General features: G+C 40.2%; 1 protein-coding gene across 5 annotated transcripts in view; it reads left to right on the forward strand.

Annotated features, from left to right (window-relative positions):
- Positions 1-20,335, forward strand: part of LOC121276518 (pituitary tumor-transforming gene 1 protein-interacting protein) — a 104,843-nt gene extending 84,508 nt beyond the window's left edge. For all 5 annotated transcript variants that reach the window (XM_041185018.1, XM_041185019.1, XM_041185020.1 and 2 more), the window contains one exon: positions 18,818-20,335. In XM_041185018.1, coding sequence (XP_041040952.1) covers positions 18,818-18,867 — 50 coding nt within the window. In that variant the 3' untranslated portion in view covers positions 18,868-20,335. The remainder of the gene's footprint in view (positions 1-18,817) is intronic.
- Positions 20,336-24,012: the final 3,677 nt, after the last annotated feature.

Here is a 24,012-nt window from a genome sequence, read left to right on the forward strand (position 1 = left end):
CTGGCGTCCAGTTTGACTTTCTTCTTCACAAATTTTGTTGATTTATTTTCTTTCTTTCCCCATCCCACTTCCATGTTTATTTAGAGTTTCTTTCCCATGTTTAGAACTCTTTTGGTTCCTGCTGACCATGAGCCTGATGAGCTTACAGAGTTAGAACTTCTTCCCCAGTTGCCACTGCTTTTACTTAATTTGGGGAAGGTCCTTAGATTTAATAGACAACTCAACTGCGGCCCCTTGTATAAAAACAGAAAATGCTGGAAAAACTCAACAGGTCTGACAGCATCTGTGTAAAGAGGAACAGAGTTAACATTTCAAGTCTGTATGACTCTTCTTCAGAGCTGGAGACAAGTAGAAATGTGATGGATTTTATACTGGACACCTTGGTCCACTCCTCCATCACCCCCAACTCGTCATATCCCTCCCATGGCACCTTCTCATGCAATCACAGAGATGCAATTCCTGCCCCTTTACCTTCTCCCTCCTCATCGTCCAAGGCCTCAAACACTTCTCTCAGGTGAAGCAGCACTTCACTTGTGCCTCCTTCAATTTGATCTGCTATATACACTGCTCCCAATGCGATCTCTTCTACATTGGGGAGACCAAATGCAGACTGGGTGACCGCTTTGTGAAACACACGTGCTCATTCAGCAAGCATGATCCAGACCTTCCTGTCGCTTGCCATTTCAGCATACCATTTTGTTCTCATGCCCAAATGTCTGTCCTTGGCCTGCTGCAATGTCAGTGAAGCCCAAAGCAAACTGGAGGAACAGCACCTCATCTTCCGATTAGGCACTTTACAGCCTTCCGGACTTAACTTTGAGTTCAACAACTTCAGACCATGAACTCTCTCCCCCTTCTTTACCCCTTTTTAGATCTGTTTTTTAAAACATTTATTTTGATTTTTATTCTTTATGTATGTATTTATTCATTCATTTTTATCCTTCTCCACCCCCCACCCATCTCTGCCAAACAGGGCCATCTGTCAATTGTGCTTTCACAGAGCACACACCTTGTTCTGCAATTAACACATTCTGCCACTATCAGCACCTTCTTTAGTCTTTACCACTACCATTAACACTCCCTTTGCATTGTGTCCATGACATCTCTGTCAATCTCTCCTTAGCTCCCACCTATCCCTGACCTTCTATCTTGCTTCACCTGCTTTACTCCCTCTTAAACAGTATAGAATCCATCACATTTCTATTTCTCTTTAGCTCTGAACAAGAGTCATACGGACTCGAAACATTAACTCTGTTTCTCCCTCCACATATGCTGCCACACCTCCTGAATTTTTCCAACATTTTCTGTTTTCATTTCAGATTTCCAGCATCTGCAGTATTTTGCTTTCATCTGCTGCCCCTTTTATTTCATGACCTTATTTAGGACATTAAATTGTGTCCAACAAGCTATCCCATAACTCACCATTAACCACACCATAGCCTGACTGTCTATCCCAAGGTAGATATTAGGAATTCATCTCATTCATTGTGTCACTAATCGATAATCATAATTTCCCTAATTGGAATATTCAGATTGCTGTTGGAGAAGAGCCACCTCAGTTACTGAGCCCTTTTTTTCTTCTTACTGGGTGCTCTGTGGAGGTAATATTACTGACCAGGCAATATTTTGATCAAAATTTTAAGTATTTAGCATATTATGAAATTTCATATTATGCAGCAGTTTGGCATGATGCTTGTGTTCTTGCCTGAAAGCATGTAATCTGGACTGACACTTCAACATAGTGCTGAGGCACTGCTGCAATGTTAATGTCATCTTTTGGTTGTGCCATTAAACCAAGAACATTCCTGATTAGATGACTATAAAATATGCCATGATACTTCTTTCAAAGTATGACGGGGAATTCTTAGTGACCTAGCCAGTATTCATCATCAACTAACACCACCAGAACTGATTAACTGGTCATATATTGGTTGCTGTCTGTGGGACCTTGATCAGGCTGTTATATTTGCCTGCAGTCATTTTCTTAATATTCTTTCATGGGACGTGGGCATCGCTGATGAGGCAAGCACTTGTTGCCCTGTGTGGTCATTTCAGAGAGCAGTTAAGAGTCAACCACATTGCCGTGGGTCTGGAGTCACATGTAGGCCAGACCAGTTAAGATTTCCTTAAAGGATATTCCTAAAGGATATTAGTGAACCAGATAGATTTTTACAACAATTAAATTACAATAATGGTCACCATTACCGAGATTAGCTTTATAATTCCAGATTTATTAATGGAATTTAAATTTCATCAGCTGCCCTGGTGAGATTTTAACCCATGTCTTCTTAGTTCAGTGACATTAATTTTTTTTATTTGTTCATGGGATTTGGGCATTGCTGGCTAGGCCAGCATTTATTGCCCTTGTTCAGAGGGCATTTTAAGAGTCAACCATATTGCTGTGGGTCTGAAGTCACATGTGGGCCAGACCACATAAGGATGGCAAATTTCCTCCCCTAAAGGACGTTAGTGAACCAGATGGGTTTTTTTTACAACAATCGACAATGGTTTCATAGTCATCATCTGACCTTTAAATCCATATTTTTATTGAATTCAAATTTCACCATCTGCTGTGGTGGGATTCAAACCTGGGTTTGAACCAGAGAATTACCCTGGGTCTCTGGAATACCAGTCCAGTGACAATATCACTATGCCACCACCTCCACCTATTATTACTACATCACTATCTCCCCACAAACTTTGTGTAGCAAAATTGTCCTGAGGCTGTGAAAAATGAATGCAAGTTCATTTTTTCTCTCTTCTAGACTATGATATATTTAATTATATATTTAATTTTTACAGCAACAATTTTTACCATATAATTTGTTTCATTGATATTTGGTACAATCAAATAAATTGCTTAATTTTAAGTACTAGGATATTGTTAAAACCTGACCTCCAGTTTCCTTTGAAACTAAAGTGAACAATCTAGACTCATGGAGTACCATCGAGTAAATGCCGGCGCTCTGTGTAGCAATCCAGTCAATCCTATTGCCTGCTCTATCCCCATCATCCCAAGTTTATTTCCTTCTCACCTGCTTTTCTTTTGAAATCTTTGATCGCCCCTGCTTCCACCACCTTACTGAGTAGCAAGTTCCAGGTCATTACCACCCACTGTGTTTAAAAGAAAGTTCCTCCTCACATTCTCCTGCCTCTTGCTCAAAAGCTTAAATCTGTGTCCCCTATTCCTTGTACCATCAGCCAAAGGGAACAGTTTTTCTTTGCCTAGCTTATCCAGATCAGTCATAAACTTGTACACCTCAATCAGATTTCTTTGCAATCTCCTTTGCTCCAAGGAGAACAAGCCCAGATTCTCTAACCTAACTTTGTAGTTAAAATTCCCCCAGAACCATTCTGATAAACATCTTCTGCACCCTCTCAAGGACTTTCACATCCTTTGTCCTGAGTGCCCTCTTCACTTGTCTCATTTTGCCTCTCCTCATTCCTCCTACCAAAATGTACCACTTCACATTTTTCTGCATTAAATTTCACCTGCCAAATGTCCATCCATTCCACCAGCCAGGCACATTTCTCTTCTTCAAGTACAGAGACTTTAGGGGCATGTTTAGCAACTGTGGAGCATGCACAGTGGTTCTAGAATTTAACTTCCCAAATCATACAGCTTACTAACACAGCACTGGTAAACTGCCCCCTGCTCATCCAAATGAAAGCATCCTACCTGTTATGATGTAAAAATAAGTGCAACCAAGTGGGAAGAAGCTAGGCAACAGCTGATTATGATATAGAGTTATCTGGAAGCAAGAGAGGAAAATTCCAGTTCCCAATGACACATCCGTTCCTTCAGGTTCCAGAAATAAGGCAAAACAGAGCATTTTCCTGTCAGGTTGATGTTCTGGTACTACAAAGCTGAAAAGATAAATCTTTTTATTAAGAGCTTCCACCTCACTGAGGAGGCTTCAGGGCAATCCACATCCAACAACCTGCTCTGAAAACTCTGCTCACCTTTTGACAGCTGTGACAAATTGCAAAACAGCATCCCTGACTCCACAACTTTCTAAATAAACAACCCACAACATTCTTTGAAAAAAATAGTCAACTCGCCCCCATTTCTCAATGTTAATTTATTGTTTTAAAAATTTCAGGATAAACATAAGCATCTTGACCATTAACTAATCAATTCTTCCTTGGGCCATACCGTATCTGCGTACCAAATTTAGTTGAAATTCTTCCATTAGAGATATATTGTTTACAGACTAACAGACAAGGTTGAAAACATTACCTTAACCCACCTTCAGTGCTCATAGCACTGATGCCTGGGGAACCCCACTGTATACCTAAAAAAAAAAGTGTTCATCACTGCTCTGTTTCCTGTCATTCAGCTAACTTCATATCCACGCTGTCCATTTTATTCCATGAGCTTTGCCTTGGCTGACAAGCCTGGCACTTTTATCAAACACTTTTTGGAAGCCTTTGTACACCACAACAAATGCATTTCCCTCATTAACCCTCTCTGTTCCCTCATCAAAAATACTCGCTCAAATTAGTTAAGCTTGATTTAGCTTTAACAAGTCCGTGCTGGCTTTCCTTAATTAACCTACATTTGTCCAAGTGACTGTTAATTCTGTCCCGAAAATATTCCATAAATATAAAATTAGCCTTCAAGCATCAGGAAATGTGTAATTATGAAGTTATTAAGCCATGAAAATGCAGTTACACCTCTGTTAACAAGGTATAACTTTTTCCAGCGTTTTGGCATCAAGATTAACAGATCGTTCTAATTAATTCATGGTAGCAAAGGAGATAGTAGTTCATTGGAATCTCTACAACATACCATATAGATGAGCGTAGATTCACTAACAGCAATTTCTGGACTGCCCGTGTCCGAACTCGGTAGGTTGCAGAGAGTTTCAGGGGAGTAATGATGAATAATGCTGTCATCATAGCAAAATCCAGGCCATTGTTTTTATCTGTCTTTCAAAGATGAGAAAGGCGAATTTGCATCTTTCACTAATTTCTCTCCTATCTCCCTCATCGCCTTTTTTGAGTTCATCTCATCCATGTGACCGAACTCCTACTCCTCAACCCTATTCCTATTAAACTGCTGACAACCCAACTTCCCTCTTTGATATTGTTCAGGTTCTCTTCATATACTGACCTTCTCTCCTTCAAACTGCCATTGTCAACCCTCTCCTCAAAAAAACCTTTTGACTGTCACTGGCCTGTAAACTACTGCCCCATCTCCAACCTCACTCACCTCTCCAAAGCCCTTAAATGTGTTGTTGCCTTCCAAACCTGTGCCCGTATTTCCTGGAACTATGTATGAACCCTTCCAATTGTTTCTGCCCTGCCACAGTACCAAACAGTTTTTATCAAAGTCACAAATGACATCCTATGTGACTGTGCGAAAGGTAAACTATACCTCCATCCTTCTCCACTTGGCTACAACCTTTGATAGAGTTGACCACACCATCGTCCTCCAACACCTCTCCACTCATCCAGCTGAGTGGGACTGCACTCACCTGGTTCCGCTCTTTTCTATCTAATGGTAGCCAGAATATCTCTTCTCACTTTCACGTCATTACCTCTGGTGTCCCCTCCAAGGATCTGTCCGTAGCCCGCTCCGATTTCTCATCTATATGTCAACGCTCGGCGACATCCAAAAACACAGCATCAGTTTTCACATGTACACTTCTGACACCCAGCTCTACCTCACTACCGACTCTCTCAGTTCCAGCACTGTAAATTATCAGACTGCTTGTTTGACATCCATTACTGAATGACTAGAAATCTCCTCCAATTAGACATCGGTAAGACTGAAGGCACTGTTTTCAGTTCCTGGAAAAACTCAGAAGGTCTGGCAGCATCGGTGGAGAAGAAAAAAAGTTGACGTTTCGAGTCCTCATGACCCTTCAACAGAACTGAGTAAAGTTAGGAGATGGCTGAAATATAAGCTGGAATGGTCGGCGTGACATCAGTCGTCTCAATTTCTCTGCTCCCCTCACCGATTCTAATCTGTCTCTCTCTGAATTTACTGCACTCCGTTCTCTCAGGTCCAACCCCAACATTGTCATCAAATCTGCTGACAAGGATGGTGCTGTTGCTGTCTGGCGCACTGACCTCTACCTCGCGGAGGCTGAGCATCAACTCGCAGACACTTCCTCCTACCTCTCCCTGGACCATGACCCCACCACTGAACATCAAGCCATTGTTTCCAGGACTGTCACTGACCTCATCTCCTCTGGAGATCTTCCTCCCCCAGCTTATATTTCACCCCTCTCCTAATTTAGTTCTGTTGAAGGGTCATGAGGACTCGAAACGTCAACTCTTTTCTTCTCCACCGATGCTGCCAGACCTGCTGAGTTTTTTCCAGGTCATTGTGTCTTTGTTTTGGATTTCCAGCATCCGCAGTTTTTTGTTTTTGTCTTCAGTTCCTGCTTGTTACAGTTGCAAGGCTCATTAGATTATTGGCCGAAATCTTCTGAGATCCAGGCTGGTGAAATCTGGGCTGAGGTCTGTGATGCTCATCAGGACTCTGCAGAAGTCCTGACACACGACTGACACTGAAATTGGCCAGGAAGTTTAAACATCCAATGGGCTTTATTTGCGCTACGCTGGACCCTGTGGCCATGTCCTTACACTGATCCATTGTTAAAGTCTTGGGCTAGGTACGCACTACAAGTCAAATATCCTTTATCCATAATTCGAAAACCAAACTTGTTTTGAACGACTATGCGGTTAATTTATATTTTGATAAAGCAATGAAATAGCTTTAATACGCATTAACAGGTAAGAAGTAAGGTATATGAGAGTTAGAAAATGGAGAAACAATCTAGTATTTGTAGCTAGCCTAAGCTTAGGCTATTGTAGTGTAAGTAGGCCTACCATATATACAGTGGATCCAAAAACTGAAAATATTTGAATACCAAACTCAATCAACCCCAAGGGTCTTGGATAAAGGATACTCGACCTGAACTTACCCAGGTACTTACCCTAGAATTGTTACATTGTTTAATCTCTGTGATCTCTGCTGTAACATAATGATTAATAGTGTAACTCGGCCCAGCATCACAACCGACCAATCCGACTCGACGTGATATTGCCAAAACCTTCTCAATGGCAGTGGCATCTCTGCTGTATAATGCCTTGACTTTCGCTATCTGTCAAACTGACATAGTTCTCAATATATACCAATAGACTTGGTGCGTTTCTGTTGTGAGATTATTTTTGAAATTAGTCTATAAAGGCTGGTTTTTATCTGGGAAAGTAGAATTCAGTTCTGTAGAGGGCTGCATTATCTCCCTTTATGTGTCTCCCCATCTCCCTCCGTACCAACGGTTGCTTCTCCCATTATACTTGTGTCTCCGAGAGACACAGTAATGACATCAGTTCCAGTGTCTCTAGGGTTGACAAGTAGCACTGAATCTTGAAGTGTTTCTCCAGCCCCAAGAGCTGCAGGTCCCAGAAGACGGTTCTGGCTTTCCACCATCTGCAGTGTTCGACTTGAAGTTTGAGCATGTCGAAAGAGAGTTGGCACATGGATAGCTACTGACAACAAAGGGACCAGATTCTGAGATACATATCTTTCCCAAATCATTATTCAACATAGTAAAAGATTCCCTGTGCAACTTTTTAACTCTGGTTCATTTGGTTCACAATTTTTTTATGGCAGATAATGACCGTTCTGCTCCAAGTTTAGGCCAGGAAACCTCTGTGCTCCTTTCCAAACCACTCACTAACAACTGAAAAGCTCTGGGGCCTTTAAATACTTACATGTTGGCCTTCATTGCAAGAAGATTTGAGTAAAGGAACAAGGATGTCTAACTGCAACTGCACAAGCCTTGGTGAGGCCACACCTGGAGAATTATGTGCAGTTTTGGTCTCCTTACCTAAGAAAAGATATACTTGCCATAAAGGGAGTGCAGCGAAGTTTCACCAGACTGATTCCTGGGATGGCAGAATTGTCGCATGAGACAAGATTGGGTCAATTAAGCCGGTATTCACTGGAATTTAGAAGAATGAGAGGGGATCCCATTGAAACATAAAATTCTGACAGGATAGAGCAGGACAGACTGGATGCAGGGATGATGTTCCCTCTCGCTGGGGATGTAGAACAAGGGGTCACAGTCTCAGGATACGATGTAGGCCATTTAGAACTGAGATGATGATAAACTTCTTCACTCAGAGCGTGGTGAACTTGTGGAGGCTAAGTCACTGAATGTATTTAAGAAGGAAATAGATTTCTAGACTCTATAGGTGTCAAGGGGTATGGAAGAGAGCAAGAGTATGGCATTAAGATAGAGGATCAGCCATGATCATATTGAATGGCGGAGCAGGCTTGAAGGGCCGAATGACCTACTCCTCCTATTTTTTATCTTTCTATGTAATCTCCAGCCCGAGATCTCCAAGATATCTGTGCTCATCTAATTCTAGGCTGTTGACCATTCCCTATTTTAATCGCTCCATTGTTAGTAGTCATTCCCTCTACTGCATAGGCCCTAAACTCTGACCTTCTTTGCCTAAAACTTGATACCTCTCTACTTTTCATTCCTCCTTTTAAGACATTCCTTATAAATTGCATCTTTGGTCTTCTGCGTTAATATCACCTTGTGTGGCTCAGTGTCAAACTCTGTTTTATAATGCTCCTGTGAAGCACCTTGAGACATTTGATTACATTAAAGATGCTGTATAAATACATGTTGGTGACCTGTACGTGTACAATTCACCTTAAAGTAAGGAACACTGTGTGTTAATCTGAACAGGTTATGTTACACTAAGCTCCTCACTCCTGTACACTGCTGAATAGTTTATTTATGTTAAAGCACTTATAAAAATCCCATGAGTAATCTGGCTGCAAAAGGTTTTCCATAAAAAATTTATTACTTTGGAGATTGAAGGTTATAGTTAGTGTAGAAAGACCATAAACAACAGCTATGGGATAAGTGCCTTCTTCTAAAGAATTCTGGGGCAGGAACGTCTAAGCTTTTCCTCTTTGTGGGCTATGCCTCAGAGGCCATGTATAAAGTCGAATAAGTCCATTAACTTATATATGTCCAAAATTGCTGAAATTAATAGAACTTGATGTTCTGATTTTAGGACTTGTCAACTAATGAGCCAGTGGTGTTAAGAACAGCCTTTTCCAAATCTTCAGATCTTTGAAATTCAAAGAAGGAAAACTAGCAATCCAATAAATAGAAACACAAATAGGAAAGAGCTATATTTTCAGTCTTGGGCCATATGTGGTCCCCAGGCAACAGTTATAACACCACAACATAAACTTTCCTCAATGGCATAAATGTGGCAGGACAAGATTTCCACTAATCCTCCTACCAAGAGAAACTGGGGGGAATATGATGCAGATGTTTGTTATAGGCTAACATCTCTTATTTGTCCTGTTTGTGAAAGAAAAGTATTGGCAGAGCATTACACATGTATAGGCACTTGAGCTGATAAAATGACAGAAATTTATTGTACAGAAGAAGACCATTTGGCCCTTCATGTCTGTACTAGACTAAAAAGCGATCCAGCCTATTCCCACCTTCAGCTTTTCGCCTGTATTCTTGTGGATTATGGCTCTTCAAGTGCATATCCAAGTAATTTTTAAATGCAGAGATAAAAACAAAAAAACTGCGGATGCTGGAAATCCAAAACAAAAACAGAATTACCTGGAAAAACTCAGCAGGTCTGGCAGCATCGGCGGAGAAGAAAAGAGTTGACGTTTCGAGTCCTCATGACCCTTCGACAGAACTTGAGTTTGAGTCCAAGAAAGAGTTGAAATATAAGCTGGTTTAAGGTGTGTGTGTGGGGGGCGGAGAGAGAGAGAGAGAGAGAGAGAAGTGGAGGGGGGTGTGGTTGTAGGGACAAACAAGCAGTGATAGAAGCAGATCATCAAAAGATGTCAACAACAATAGAACAAAAGAACACATAGGTTTTAAAGTTGGTGATATTATCTAAACGAATGTGCTAACTAAGAATGGATGGTAGGGGACTCAAGGTATAGCTCTAGTGGGGCCCCACTATAGCTATACCTTGAGTCCCCTACCATCCATTCTTAATTAGCACATTTGTTTAGATAGTCTCACCAACTTTAAAACCTATGTGTTCTTTTGTTCTATTGTTGTTGACATCTTTTGATGATCTGCTTCTATCACTGCTTGTTTGTCCCTACAACCACACCCCCCCTCCACTTCTCTCTCTCTCTCTCTCCGCCCCCCACACACACACCTTAAACCAGCTTATATTTCAACTCTTCCTTGGACTCGAACTCAAGTTCTGTCGAAGGGTCATGAGGACTCGAAACGTTAACTCTTCTTCTCCGCCGATGCTGTCAGACCTGCTGAGTTTTTCCAGGTAATTCTGTTTTTGTTTTTAATTTTTAAATGCATTGTGTGTTTCTGCCTCTACCAGGCTTTCAAGCAATGAGTTCCAAACCCCATCAGCCTCTGGGTGGAAATATTTCTCTTTAGCTCCCCTCGAAGCCTTTTACCCAATTACTTCAAATCTATTCCCCTGGTTATTGACCTGTCTGCTAAGGGAAATCAGTCCATTTCTGACTAGGTTGCTCATCATTTTATGCGCCTCAGTTAAATCTTCCTTCAGCCTCCTGTGTTGCAAAGGAAAGAACCCCAGTCTATCCAATATTTCCCCATAGCTAAAATTTTCCAGCTTTGGTAGCACCCTTGTAAAACCCCTCTGTACCCTGTAATGTGATGACCAGAACTCTGCAGGGTACCCTAGCTGTGGCCTGCCTAGCGCTTTAGACAGTTCCAGCATAACTTTCCTGCTCTTCTAAGCCATAACTAGTGAAGGAAAGTATCCCACATGCCACCTTAACCATCTTATCTATCTTTCCTGCTGCCTCCAGGGACTTATGCATATCCAGTCCAAGCTTCCTCTATTCCTCTACATCTCTCAGTATCCTTACATTTATTTTGTATTCTTGTGGCTTATTTGCCCTCCACCCTCACTTCCGATTGAGTTCCATTTACTACTTTTCTGCCCACCTGATCAGTCTGTTGAAATCTTCCTACAAGCTGCAGCTTTCTTTCTCACTATCAAGCATGTGGCCAATTTTTGTATCATCTGCAAATTGCATAATCACACCTCCTACATTTAAGTTTAAATTGTTGATATGTACCACAGAAAACAAGGGACCTGGTACAGAGCCCTGCATGTCCTCACTGGAAATAACCTGCTGACCTTTGTCTTTTGCTTCCTACCACTAAACCAATTTTGGGTCAAACTTGTCACTTGCCCTTGGATCCCATGGGCTCTTACTTCCTGACCAGTCTGTCATGTGGGACCTTGTCAAAAGCCTTGCTAAAATTCAGGTAGACTGCATCAAATACATTTCCCTTATCAATCATCCTTGTTACCTTCTCAAAAATTCAGCAAATCAGTCACAAATTTTCTTTACAAATCCATGCTCATTGTTCTTCATTAATCCATGCCTTTGTAAATAATGATTGTTATTGACCTCCTGAACTCTTTCCAATAATTTGCCCACCACAAGTTTAGCTGACTGGTCTGCTATTATTCAATCTATCCTTTTCTCCATTACTAAATAGCAGTATAACATTATCTTTCCTCCAGCACCACACCTGTAATGAGAGAGGAGTAGAAAATAATGGTCAGCTTTTGCTATTCTCTCCCTTGCTTCTCATAACAGACTGGGATAAGTTTCATCTGGGCCTGGTGATTGATCTACTTTCAAAGATGATAATCCCTTAATATTTTCACCCTATGTTTATTCCATCCGATATTTTAGATTCCTCCTTAACTATAATGTCTGCATCGCCCCCTCCTTTGTCAAGGCGAATGCTAAATATTTGTTAAGAGCCAGGACATGTTTTCCACCTCTACAAATAAGTTACCTTTTTGGTCTCTAATAGGCCCTACTCTATCCTCTTGCTTTTTCTATATTTATAAGACAATTTTTGGTTTTCTTTGTTTTTTACTAGACAACGTTTTTTCACACAATCTCCCAAAATGTGCGGCAAATGGCAAAACAAGTAGCAGAGTCCACTGCCAGCGTCTACACCACTAAGGATAGATATGCAGTACTGCTGGCAATGCGGGAGTATGTGCAGCAGCTCTGAGATAATCTGTGCTGGGGGACCCAGGTGATCTGTGCTTTTGGCCTGGATGCTATATTGCTGCATTGGAGGCATTTGATCTGTGTGGTTTTAAAGTGTAAAAATCAACCAGAAAGAAAAACGCAAATAGCATCATTCACAACTACTGGACACCCAAAAACGCATTACAGCCAGCAAAGTACTTGAATGCACTAAGATAAAAGCAAAATATTGCGGATGCTGGAAATCAAACAAAAACAGAAAATGCTGGAAAAACTCAGTAGGTCTAGCAGCATCTATGCAGAGAGAAACAGAGTTAACGTTTCGAGTCCGTACGAAGTGCTCTGAAGAAGGTCATACAGATTTGAAACGTTAACTCTGTTTCTCTCTCCACAGATGCTGCTAGATCTGCTGAGTTTTTACAGCATTTTCTGCTTTTGTTACTTGAGTGTACTGTTGTGATATGGGAAACACAGCAGCCAATTTGCACACAGCAAGGTCCCACAAACAGCAATATAATAATGGTCCAGATTATGTTGGCCAAAATACCAGGCATAACTCCCCTGCTTCTCTTCGAAATAATGTCATAGGATCTTTTAAATCCACCTGAGTGGACAGAGAGCGCTCTGATTTAATGTTTCATCTGACAGGTCAGTGCTTCCACAATACTACGCTGCAGTGTCAATTTTGGTCTTCGTGCTCTAGTCCCAGAACCCACAATCTTTTGATTCAAAGGCAAGAGTGTTACCAACTGAGCCATGGCTGACACCCGAAAGAACTATCTCCTTCTAAAAGCATAAGTACTAAAGTTGAGAAGTTTGCAATGTTCTGGAAAAGTACATTGCCTAGTTATGATACTCCTGCATATGTTAAATAATCAAAAATGTGTCATCTCTGATCTCAACTACAATAGTCTCATACATGCCAACTCTCAGCACTTCATGGGCCCAGCCACCTTCAGTGTTTGCTGCTAAAAACCAGTGGCAAGACTGGGGTAGGAATTCTGACAAGAGGGCTATAATGAAGTGATTACCAATACTAGCTAGTGTTGGTGAAAAGTTTAATGGGATCAGGAGTTCCTGACTACTGTGTGCAATGGTTAAAACATTTGTAGCTAGACTCGGATAGGACTGATATGGGGGTGGATCTTTATCAATGAAGGGGAGGAAAGAGAGGGAATGGATAACGAAGAAGCTAAAAAAGAAGGAAGCATAGGTTGAGAGTAGGGTGTGGAAGAAAAAGAATTACAGCATTCCGTTGAGGGGGGGAGGAAAGAAAGACTATTAACATGAATATAATGATGGAGAAAAGAAAGAATGCCAACATGAACTAGCATAGGAAGAATGAGAACTTGAACTGAATGGAGTTGGGCCGAATGCTAACTTGAAAGAGAGCAAAGAGAAAATAGCCAGAATGTATCCTTTCTAGCCTGCTGATTTGTGGAAATGCATCACTCCATCAAGCTTTCATTATAGAAAACAAATTGGTTATGTTTTCCATTTATGTTACAAAAGCTTTGTTTCACTGACTTTTGTCTGTTATCGGCTTATTCTCTGGGCTGATCTTAAATTGTCAGCTTTGGGGTGTTGCCAGTTATTTTCAACATGTTGCTCAACTTTTACTAGTCTTTTTTGGCTGGCAAGTATAAAGCATTGTTGAATATTTTTGGATTTTTGTGCAGTTTGGATTGAAAATTACGTATAACGTAAATCAATTTGGTTCTATACAGCACATTCCAATTAACAGGATAGATTTATTTTGCATTATAAATGAATGACATATGGATCTGTTAAATTAAATGCATTATTTATTGAGCTGCATCCAGATGAGAGACAAGTTACAAATTATGCAGGAAGCAGTTGCAGAGGTCTTGCAACACATTTTATATTAAATCGTACTGAGTATTGCTCTTGTCAGTATAGTCTGCATTTATTTTCCAGAAAAACATTAATGCAACTAGTTTAAAGTATATCATTACAATCCACTAGTTGCTGATGTGTTTTAATAAATATAGCAAGAAATAACTTGCATTTCTGTAGCACCTTTCATGACTTCAGCACATCCTAAAGCACATTACAGCCAATGAAAGACTGAAATTTAGTCAATGTTGTATTGTAAGAAATGCAGCAGCACACAAGGTTTCACAAACAGCAATGTTTTTTATGTTGATTGAGGGATAAATTTTGGCCAGGCTCCTGGTAGAACTCTCTTGTTCTTCAAATCGCGCTGTAAGGTCTTTTATGTCCACTTGAATGGACAGATTTGTTCTCAGCCTTTTTTAATTCTTATCTATCCAGTCTTAGTCAAAAACTAAGCTGCAATACCTCCTTTTACTACTCCTGCAAGTTAGAGTCATGCAGCACAGAAACAGGCCATTCAGCCCATCGTGTCTGTGCTGACCATCAAGCACCTATCTATTCTAATCCCATTTTCCAGCACATGGCCCATAGCCCTGTATGCTATGGTGTTTCAAGTGCTCATCTAAATACTTCTCAAATGTTGTGAGGGCTCCAGCCTCTACCACTCCCTCAGGCAGCATGTTCCAGATTCCAACCAGCCTCAGGGTGAAAATATTTTCCTCAAATCCCCTCTAAACCTCCTGTCCCTTACCTTAAATTGATGCGCCCTGGTTATTGACAGCTCCACTAAGGGGAAAGGTTTTTCCTATCCACCCTATCTATGCTCCTCATAATTTTGTATACCTCTATCAGGTCCCCCTCAGCCCCCCCCTGCTCTAAGGAAAACAACCGTAGCCCGTTAACTGTGTTCCTCTTCACAGATGCTGTCAGACCTGCTGAGTTTTTCCAGATATTTTTATTTTTGTTTTGGATTTCCAGCATCCGCAGTTTTTTGCTTTTATTCTAGCCTATCCAGTCTCTCTTCATAGCTGAAACGCTCCAGCCCAGGCAACATCCTAGTGAATCTCCTCTGCAACCTCTCCAGTGCAATCATATCCTTCCTATAGTGTGGCAACCAGAACTGCACACACTACTCCAGCTGTGGACTAATTGACATTTTATACAGCTCCAACATAACTTCCCTGCTCTCATATTCTATGTTTCGGCTAATAAAGGCAAGTATCCCTTATGCCTTCTTAACCACCTTATCTACCTGTGCTGCTGCCTTCAGGAATCTATGGACATGTACAACAAGGCCCTTCTGATCCTCTGAATTCCTAGGATCCTACCATTCATTGTGTATTCCCTTGCCTCCCAAAATGCATCATCTCACACTTCTCAGGATTAAATTACATTTGCCACTGCTTTGCCCATCTTACCAGCCCATCTATATCGTCCTGTAATTTAAGGCTTTCCTCCTCACTATTTACAACACCACCAATTTTCGTGTCATCTGCAAACTTATTGATCATACCTCCTATATTCATGTCTAAATCAATAATGTACACTGCAAACAGTAAGGGTCCCAGCACCAATCCCTGCGATAAATCACAGGCTCCCAATTGCAAAAACAATCTTCAACCATCACCCTCTGCCTCCTGCCAATAAGCCTATTTTGGATCCAATTTGCCAAATTGCCCTGGATCTCATGGGCCTTCTTGACCATTCTCCCATGCAAGACCTTGTCAAAAGCCTTATTGAAGCCCATTTGGACTGCATCAATTGCACTACCCTCATCCACACAACTAGTCACCTCCTCAAAAAATTCAATCAAATTTGTTAGACGTGATCTCCCCCTGACAAAGCCATGCTGACTATCCATGATTAATCCCTGCTTCTCCAAGTGGAGATTAATCTTGTCCCTCAGAAATTTTTCCAATAGTTTCCCTACCACTGATGTTAGACTCACTGACACTAATTTTTAAATCCTCTCTGGCTACAGGAGAGGTGCAAGAGGACTGGAGGACAGGGAATGTGGTGCCATTATTTAAGAGTAGTAGTAGGGATAAACCAGGTAATTAAAAAGTTGGATAGGAAAAGTTTTTTCATTACCTGGTTTATCCCTACTACTACTCTTGAATAATGGCACCACATTCCCTGTCCTCCAGTCCTCTTGCACCTCTCCTGTAGCCAGAGAGGATTTAAAAATTAGTGTCAGAACCCCTGCATTCTCCTCCCTTGCCTCACAAAGCAGCCTGGGATACATCTTCTCTGGGCCTGAGGATTTATCCACTTTTAAGCCCACTTAAACCGCTCATACCTCCTCCCTTTCAATGCTAATTTGTTCAAGTATATCACAGTCCCCCTCCCTGATTCCTACACCTCTATCATCTTTCTCCATAGTGAACCCAGATCAAAAGTAATCATTCAAAACCTCACCTACGTCCTCTGGCTTCACGCACAGTTTGCCACTTTGGTCCCTGATGGGCCCTACTCTTTCCCTGGTTATCTTCTTGTCCTTAATATATTTACAAAATATCTTGGGATTTTCCTTTATAAGACCATAGTTAAGACCATAAGACATAGGAGCAGAAACTAGGCCATTCGGCCTGTCGAGTCTGCTCCGCCATTCAATCATGGCTGATAAGTTTCTCAACCCCATTCTCCCACCTCCTCCCCCTAACCTTTGATCCCCTTACCAATCAAGAATCTATCTATCTCGGTCTTAAATACACTCAATGACCTGGCCTCCACAGCCCTCTGTGGCAATGAATTCCATAGATTCACCACTCTCTGGCTAAAGAAGTTTCTCCTCATCTCTGTTCTAAAAGGTCTTCCTTTTACTCTGAGGCCGTCGGGTCTTAGTCTCTCCTACTAATGGAAACATCTTCCCCATGTCCACTGTATTCAGGCCTTTCAGTATTCTATAAGTTTCAATCAGATCTCCCCTCATCCTTCTAAACCCCATTGAGTATAGACCCAGAGTTCTCAAACGTTCCTCATATGTTAAGCCTTTCATTCCTGGGATTGTTCTCGTGAACCTCCTCTGGACCCTCTCCAGGGCCAGAACATCCTTCCTGAGATACATTTAAAATAATGAATTTTCATTACTATATCACTGGCAGATTTGCTCAGGCCCTCGGCTGCAGAATTCACCTGAACTTCCATGCCTCTCTACCCTCTTGCTTTAAGATAGACCTAAAATTATCTTGCCCGCCAGTGTTTTTTCATGCCCCTTCTTCGCTCCCCAAAGATTTAAACTTTGCCTCCTCTTATTTTTCATCTACATGCTGCCCCTTGGTGACATCATCCAAAAATATGTCAGGATCAATATGTACTCTGACAAGACCCAGCCCTACCTTACCACCACCTCTCTCCACCCCTCTATTATCTCTGGTCTGTTATGCTACCTGTCAGACATCCAATGTTGGTTGAGCAGAAATTTCCTTCAATTAGTTATTGGGAAGACCAAGGCCATTATCTTCAGTTCCTGCCTCCAACTGCAAACCTTATCCACCAATGCTATCCCTTTCTCTAGACTAAGACTGAATCATGCACAACTTTGGCATCTTATTTGACACTAAACTTTTGGCACCAAATCCTCTCCATCACCAAAGTTGTCAATTTCTACTTCCATAAAATTGCCCATCTCCATCACTGCCTTAGCTCATCTGCTGAAACCCTCCCCTGTGTCTTTGTTACCTCTTTTCATATGTTTCCTGGCCAATCTTTCACTTTCCATCCTTCACAAACTTCAGATCATCTAGGTCCGCTGCCCATATCCCAACTTGTACCAAGTCCCATTCACCCATCACCAATGTTCTTGCTGACATACATTGGTTGCTGGTTAGGGCATGCCTTGATGTTACAATTCTCATCCTTGTTTTAAAATCCCTCCATGCCCTTGTCCCTCCTTACCTTCGTAACCTCCTTTGGCTGCTGTGGGATCTCTATTACTCTGCCTATACAGGCTTCTTGCGTTGCCATGATTTTTATTACTGTATCACTGGCAGATTTGCTTTTAGCTGCTCAGGCCCTAGGCTGCAGAATTCACCTGAACCTCCGTGCCTCTCTACCCTCTTGCTTTAAGATACACCTAAAATCCTGTAAGATCTCTCACATATTTCAGTCCTGATGAAAAGTCGTGAGCTTGAAATGTTAACTTAGTCTGTGTTTCCACAGATGCTGCCTGACCTGCTGAGTAATTACAGCATTTCCTATTTTTATTGTGGTCTCTACTATGCTTCCTGTCTTTTACACTTTTGGAACATTGGGGGAAGCCTGTTGGACGCCAGAATCAAGTGTTTGGAGCTTAACAGATGGGACTGTGGTCTAAAAATTGAGGAAAATCTGCGCAAGCACTTCAATCATAACTGTGCATGAGCCCCATTTATAATTGTTTTTTAAATTTAAAGTGCGGCTTGCCAGCCATCTCTTTCCCCATTGCGGTAGGTCACAATAGATCTTGGCCTTCATATTTGGATGATTCCCAATAGAGGTTAGAAAACAGATAATCTTGTATATATATAGCTGTTGGGCAGCAAATGCAACCAAGGTCGTAAGAGTATTTCAGCAACAGGCAGAAGAAGTTGTGCCTTGCCAGAGATGCACCCCAATCAAAGGATGACACAGAAATCTCAAGCCATTAAATTCCACTGACTGGTCTTCAGCTTCCCAATTTAAGCAAGAGGGTTAACCAATATGTAGAGTGGCTTTGTGTCTAAAATTTTCTTTATCTCTCTCCCCAAAGTCTCAAACCAAAAATGATTGGAAGTTTAAATAGTGGACAGAGCTGAGATTTAGGTGTCTACCCAAAGTTTAATAATCAACGAATAAAACTTCTAGTTTGCAATGTTCCTAAGGTGGTTCAATATTATGTTGAATTAAGCGTTTGAATTGTTGTGTTGTTTATTCTGGATGTAAGAACAATTTTTTTTTGAATTTCAGGTCTTATTCAGGATTCTGATCACCCGTATAGCAGGTTTGAAAATGAATAAAGAGACTCAACCTTTAACTGGATGTTCAAGAATGGCTAAATGGGTTAAAGTGGCTGTCTGTTGTTGCAACCTGCTAGTCAATAAATCTGTCATTGCATGTTAAAACGTAGCTGTCTATCTTCACATTAATATTTATTTCACATTAAAAATCATATCAGATGATGAGCCATTTTCATATCATGGCTCTTTTAGTATGATTTATGCATTTGTAATGTAGAAAGCCCTGAAATTCTAATGAACTAACAGGGTAAGAAATATGTCAAATTGTCTTTTGAAAGTTGATGTATCTCTTCTGATTTCCAACTGTCATGTGGCAAATTGCACTTCTGTACAGAAACTGACAAGGTTATCATATATTTTTATTGGAGTGACGATTGTATTGAGAAGTCCTCCTAGCTTATTGCCTTATCTAGATTGCCTTACTTGCACAGTGTTGTTAAAGATGAAAATTAAAATTAACATGCTGTATTCTTGGTTTTATTTTAATATTTCACATTTTCTAATTTGATTTATACCAAAACCAATCCACCATATCCTAAAAATGCTGTATTTGTTCAAAATGACATGTTTCTAATTTAGCATATGTGACATTGAATACACCTTTTTTTGTTAAAGCTAAAGGTTCAGATGCATTCATGTTTTGAATCCATAGGTTGTTGGTGTCAAAGTCACACTGTGTTCTGAGGTATTAATGTGCAGGCCATTCCATACTACTATGTAAAATAAAAACAGAAAATATTGGAAATACTCAGCAAGCCAGGGAGCACCAATGGAGAGAGAAACAACATTAATGTTTCAGATTAATGATCTTTCATCAAAACTTGATCCACATTATTATATCTTGTTTTATATTATGCACGTAGCCTTAACTTGTTTCAAAGGGAGTACTAGTAGATATCCGAAATTCAATTAGAACCGGTAGAAATATTTCTAAATCATAGTTTGTTCTAGTAATAATTGTAAAATTGTAAATTTTGGTGGTTCTGAAAAGAAATGTTTGTGTACATTTGGAGTCTTACCACAATAATTAGCTGCATGCAGCATTGCAATGGTTAAAAACAAATTTTGTTATTTCTGTGACACAATTTGTATAGCGGGGTAATTATCACCTGCTTAAAAATACAAATCTTAAATGGCAAACCATTATTACAAATCAAAATTGTTTTGAAATTTATAATAGACAAAATCTTTGCACATCAGTTCAAATATTGAGATACTTTTAAATCACTGTGATATTCAATTACAAGAATGCAAAATTGCTGCAATTTAGTATGTTTTTCTTACAAATCAAGTTCAACCAAATTTATGTTTATCAATAGAGATGTCTACAAATAAATGCCACAAGGAGTAAGAAATTTAATCTGTTCTACATCATACATTCTGTATTTCCTCAGTATTTTCAATGAATTGTAATAGGTTTATATATGTATTATTTCCCACTCTGTAATAAAATTGTTTGTGTACAAAATAGAGTCTTTACTTTTATGCGCAATGCTTGTTGTAAAATCTAAAGTTTTTGGCCTCCTCCTGACACCTGGCAAGAACAGTAGGCTGAAAATGCACTGAGTTCGTCCATAGTGAGCTGTAGCTGAATTTGATATACTGGCTTCTTCCTGATATACTTTTGTATCAGAAAATAGGAGAAGAAAGTGGAATCCTGTTGCCAGCCTGACCAATGGCCATGGGGCTTTCTGGCTACTACTGGAGACTAGAATCCAAAAGGTTCCATGATCTGAAGATCTGGTGAGTACTTAAGAAAAAGATAAGAACCTATCATTGGGTTGCTGCTTGACCCATTGGATTCTGCAATCTAAAGGGCACTAAGTTTAAGGCTTAGTGCCTGCCTGTCAGGCCAACTTTCTGCCTGGGTGCCTCAGGTTGCAAAAGGAGGAATTAGTTGTAAGGCCCAGAACATCCTCTTCTGCTTCATTAATATGAACTCCGTGTTTGTCTGTTGCAAGTGCAGGTTCAGTTATAGCCCCTTGGAAGTTGTGAAATCTTGGAAGAACATAAATGGAATGGAAAACTGGCATAATGAGTCATTGTCCCATTTTTCTGAACTTTGCCTTATGAATACTTTGCATTTTAAAATTGTACTTGAAAGAGCAATTCTACAATTAACAAACCTCTTTGACAAGTGAAGTCAGTGCACTTAGCTAAAGCCTCCAAGACTTTTCCTCTTAAATAGTACATATATAGCTCAAACCAAATTTTCATTTTCGGCAGTCATCCATTGGTCAGTGAAAATTAATTACAAAGATAAACTGCTATATAAATAAAACCCCAGGGCAGTTGCAACAAAGCTCTCCATCTGTTTTCAGTGATGGAAGATTTTATTACGCACAAGGGATGCATGTAGTCTGAATTTTATGTTGGCCTATTCTAGCTTTTTCCAAAAATGTTTGTGCCCATTTGTTTTAATTTCAGGATCTGTGCCCCTGAACTGAGTAATTATTTGATCACTTCAGATAGCAGGAGGTTTCAACCTTAACTCTTTTCTTTTAAATAAACTTTGGAAATGCGATGGTTGCTTTTTGAAAAATGGGTCTTTTTGTCCATCACACCATCAGTTTTCTTTCAATTAATTTGTTTAAAGCGTAGTTGCATGTATTGTATTTTATTGTGGGTAAAAGGGAAGGGAATGACCACAGATAACCCTTCCGAAAAAGACTGAATTTTCTCACTGGCCTTTCTCCTAGAGCAATTGAGTGAAAACTCAATGGCAATCTCTCATTATTTAATCCTGATTTGTTGCATTCCACAGATGCCATTCTTATGGTCTCAAACCGGGCTAGACTCATACTGCTTCAGAGTACAGTAAACTCCTGCTGTTCACGACCTCTTCTTTCGCAAATTTGTTTACACACATGAAAAGGCTTGTATACTCAATAGTGCATCGTGGCCCAAATTTTAGTCCATCTGCAGTATTGGTCCCAAAATATCTTCAGAAATTGAAACAATTTCTATAGAGATTCATTTTAAAGTTGCTGTTTATCATCGTCAAGGGATTAAAAATGAGAGAAAAAGCCAAAAAGGGTTTGACTTCCTAGATAGTCAGTAGTCGAATTTGAAAACACAATACTGTATAGATTGGGGGCTGAGGAGGGGTGGACAGTCAGCTGGTGAGCTACTTCATAAATTAATGCTTTGCAGGTTTTAATTTGTTGAAACAGAAATATAGATTTGTTTGGGTGAAAGGGTTAAAAGTGCATTGAGCTTCTTCATGAACTGTGAATAAGCTCAAAGCCAAGCTGCTAAATAATATGCTGGCACTACAGGACAATTATATGTCGGGTGAAGTTAAGACACTAATTTCATATTGTGGTGTTGTAGTTTTTGTTCAAGATGACTGAATTCAAGGACTTTTTTTTCCAAGTATAAATTTGGAGAGGTTTCCATGTCTGCAAGAGCGCAAAGCTCAGATGTACAGCAGGCAAGTAATTTTGCGATGGCTGGAACCTATCTAATTCATCCCATTATGAAGTTTGCTGTTCACAATTTCACCCCTCGCATGACTTTGTGGGAACATAACCTCATGAGCAGCAAGACGTTACTGTATTTGATCGTTTGCCCTGTAGGAACATAGCAATTGCTAGATGACAAAAAGCTGAAGATCTACCTGTATCACTTTTTGCCATCCTAGTAACCATGTGGTGTAGAGATAATGGAGTTATTGATGAAACAGTAAAGCAATATCTAACTACTTCAGATTCCTGATTGACGTTGCATGAGCAAAATGCTGTTGAGCCACCTTATTTTGGTTAAAATTTCCTGTGACTCAATTGTTCTAAGAAAATTAATCATCCAACAATACTCAGTTACTGTTTTGACAGAGACTTGGAAGCTTACTTCTGTGAAACCAGTTAGATTTCCAACTGATTAAAGACAGATCCAAAATCAGCATCGGGGTGAACCAGTTAATTCTTCATGCATTCCCTAGGAATAAGCCAAAATTACCAGGAGGAAAGGATTGCACGAGCAAAGTCCCTTTCTTAGATATCTTTCATGTCATGAGAATAAAAGGAGTCATTTTGCTACATAAATAATGTTTCCCATGAGTTCTGCTGCACCTGGTGCTGGTCAAGAAGTTTGCCTTGCTTCAACATTTGGTATCGTCATTGAGTTTTTTGAATTTACATGCTGTTTTTCTAATAAGCTGCTGAAGTCACTTGGTTTCTTCATTCCTTTTACTTGTTTTCAACTGAAGTTTGAATAATGACAGCTGGAGATTCAAATTGGTAATGTGACTGATACTCACTGCTCCACACATTCTGTTTCCGTTCACTGCATGGAAAACTAAATGATTTGTCATGGTTTTCACAAGTTTAAGCCACATTTTCTGCTATTGGAGGACTAAAAATTACTGGGTCTTTTGCAAAGGAGTTGGCTAAGAAGGATTTCTTGGTCCACTGTTCCTGCCATAGTTAATATTCTTAGCACCATACAGTGCAGAGAGATAGCTTACCAGTGTCTCTCTCCTAATAATTGCCATATTCCCATTATGGTTTATGCACAGTTCATGGCAAAGGTTTGAGCATAATCTTCAGAACAATAAAGTCCTGTTACAAAATCCGCAAGTAAGAATCCAGCCAGTTGCACTACCTTTTAAATTGAGTTAGGATTTACTAAATGTAGGGAAATTATCATTTGCATCACCTAGCAAGCTCAGCTCTGGAAGATTTCCTATGCAAAGTTTTGAATGTACTGTTGTGTACTCAAACAAAAAGGGTTTCTCTGAGCAGGGAAGAAAGGAGTTTTATTCCTATTACTTTGTGATACAACAAAGAGCCCTGGGATTTCAGTGTATCCTGGAACTGAAACCACTTGCAAAACTCCTAAGTAAACTCACACATTTCACAATGATCACCCTATGATGAAGCATTCGGAGAGTTTCCTAGGAGACTGGCCTGTTTCCATATACTCTGAATATACATACTTGCACAGAGCATTTGCCCACAAAAAAGAAAGTTCTTGAGAATTCATTTAGAAAGAAGAAGCTACTTGCCAAAATGCTGCCTTCATGAACAGCCTAGCAGTGGAAGAGACCAAAGTGCCTTTCTCTGATTGCAGCCTCCTTAAGACTACAGCCTTGCAAATTTATCTCCATTAAGGCTGTTGGCCCATTAAAGCTGTTTCAAGAGTAAC

Source organism: Carcharodon carcharias, chromosome 3, assembly GCF_017639515.1.
Source record: "Carcharodon carcharias isolate sCarCar2 chromosome 3, sCarCar2.pri, whole genome shotgun sequence".
Taxonomy (NCBI): domain Eukaryota; kingdom Metazoa; phylum Chordata; class Chondrichthyes; order Lamniformes; family Lamnidae; genus Carcharodon; species Carcharodon carcharias.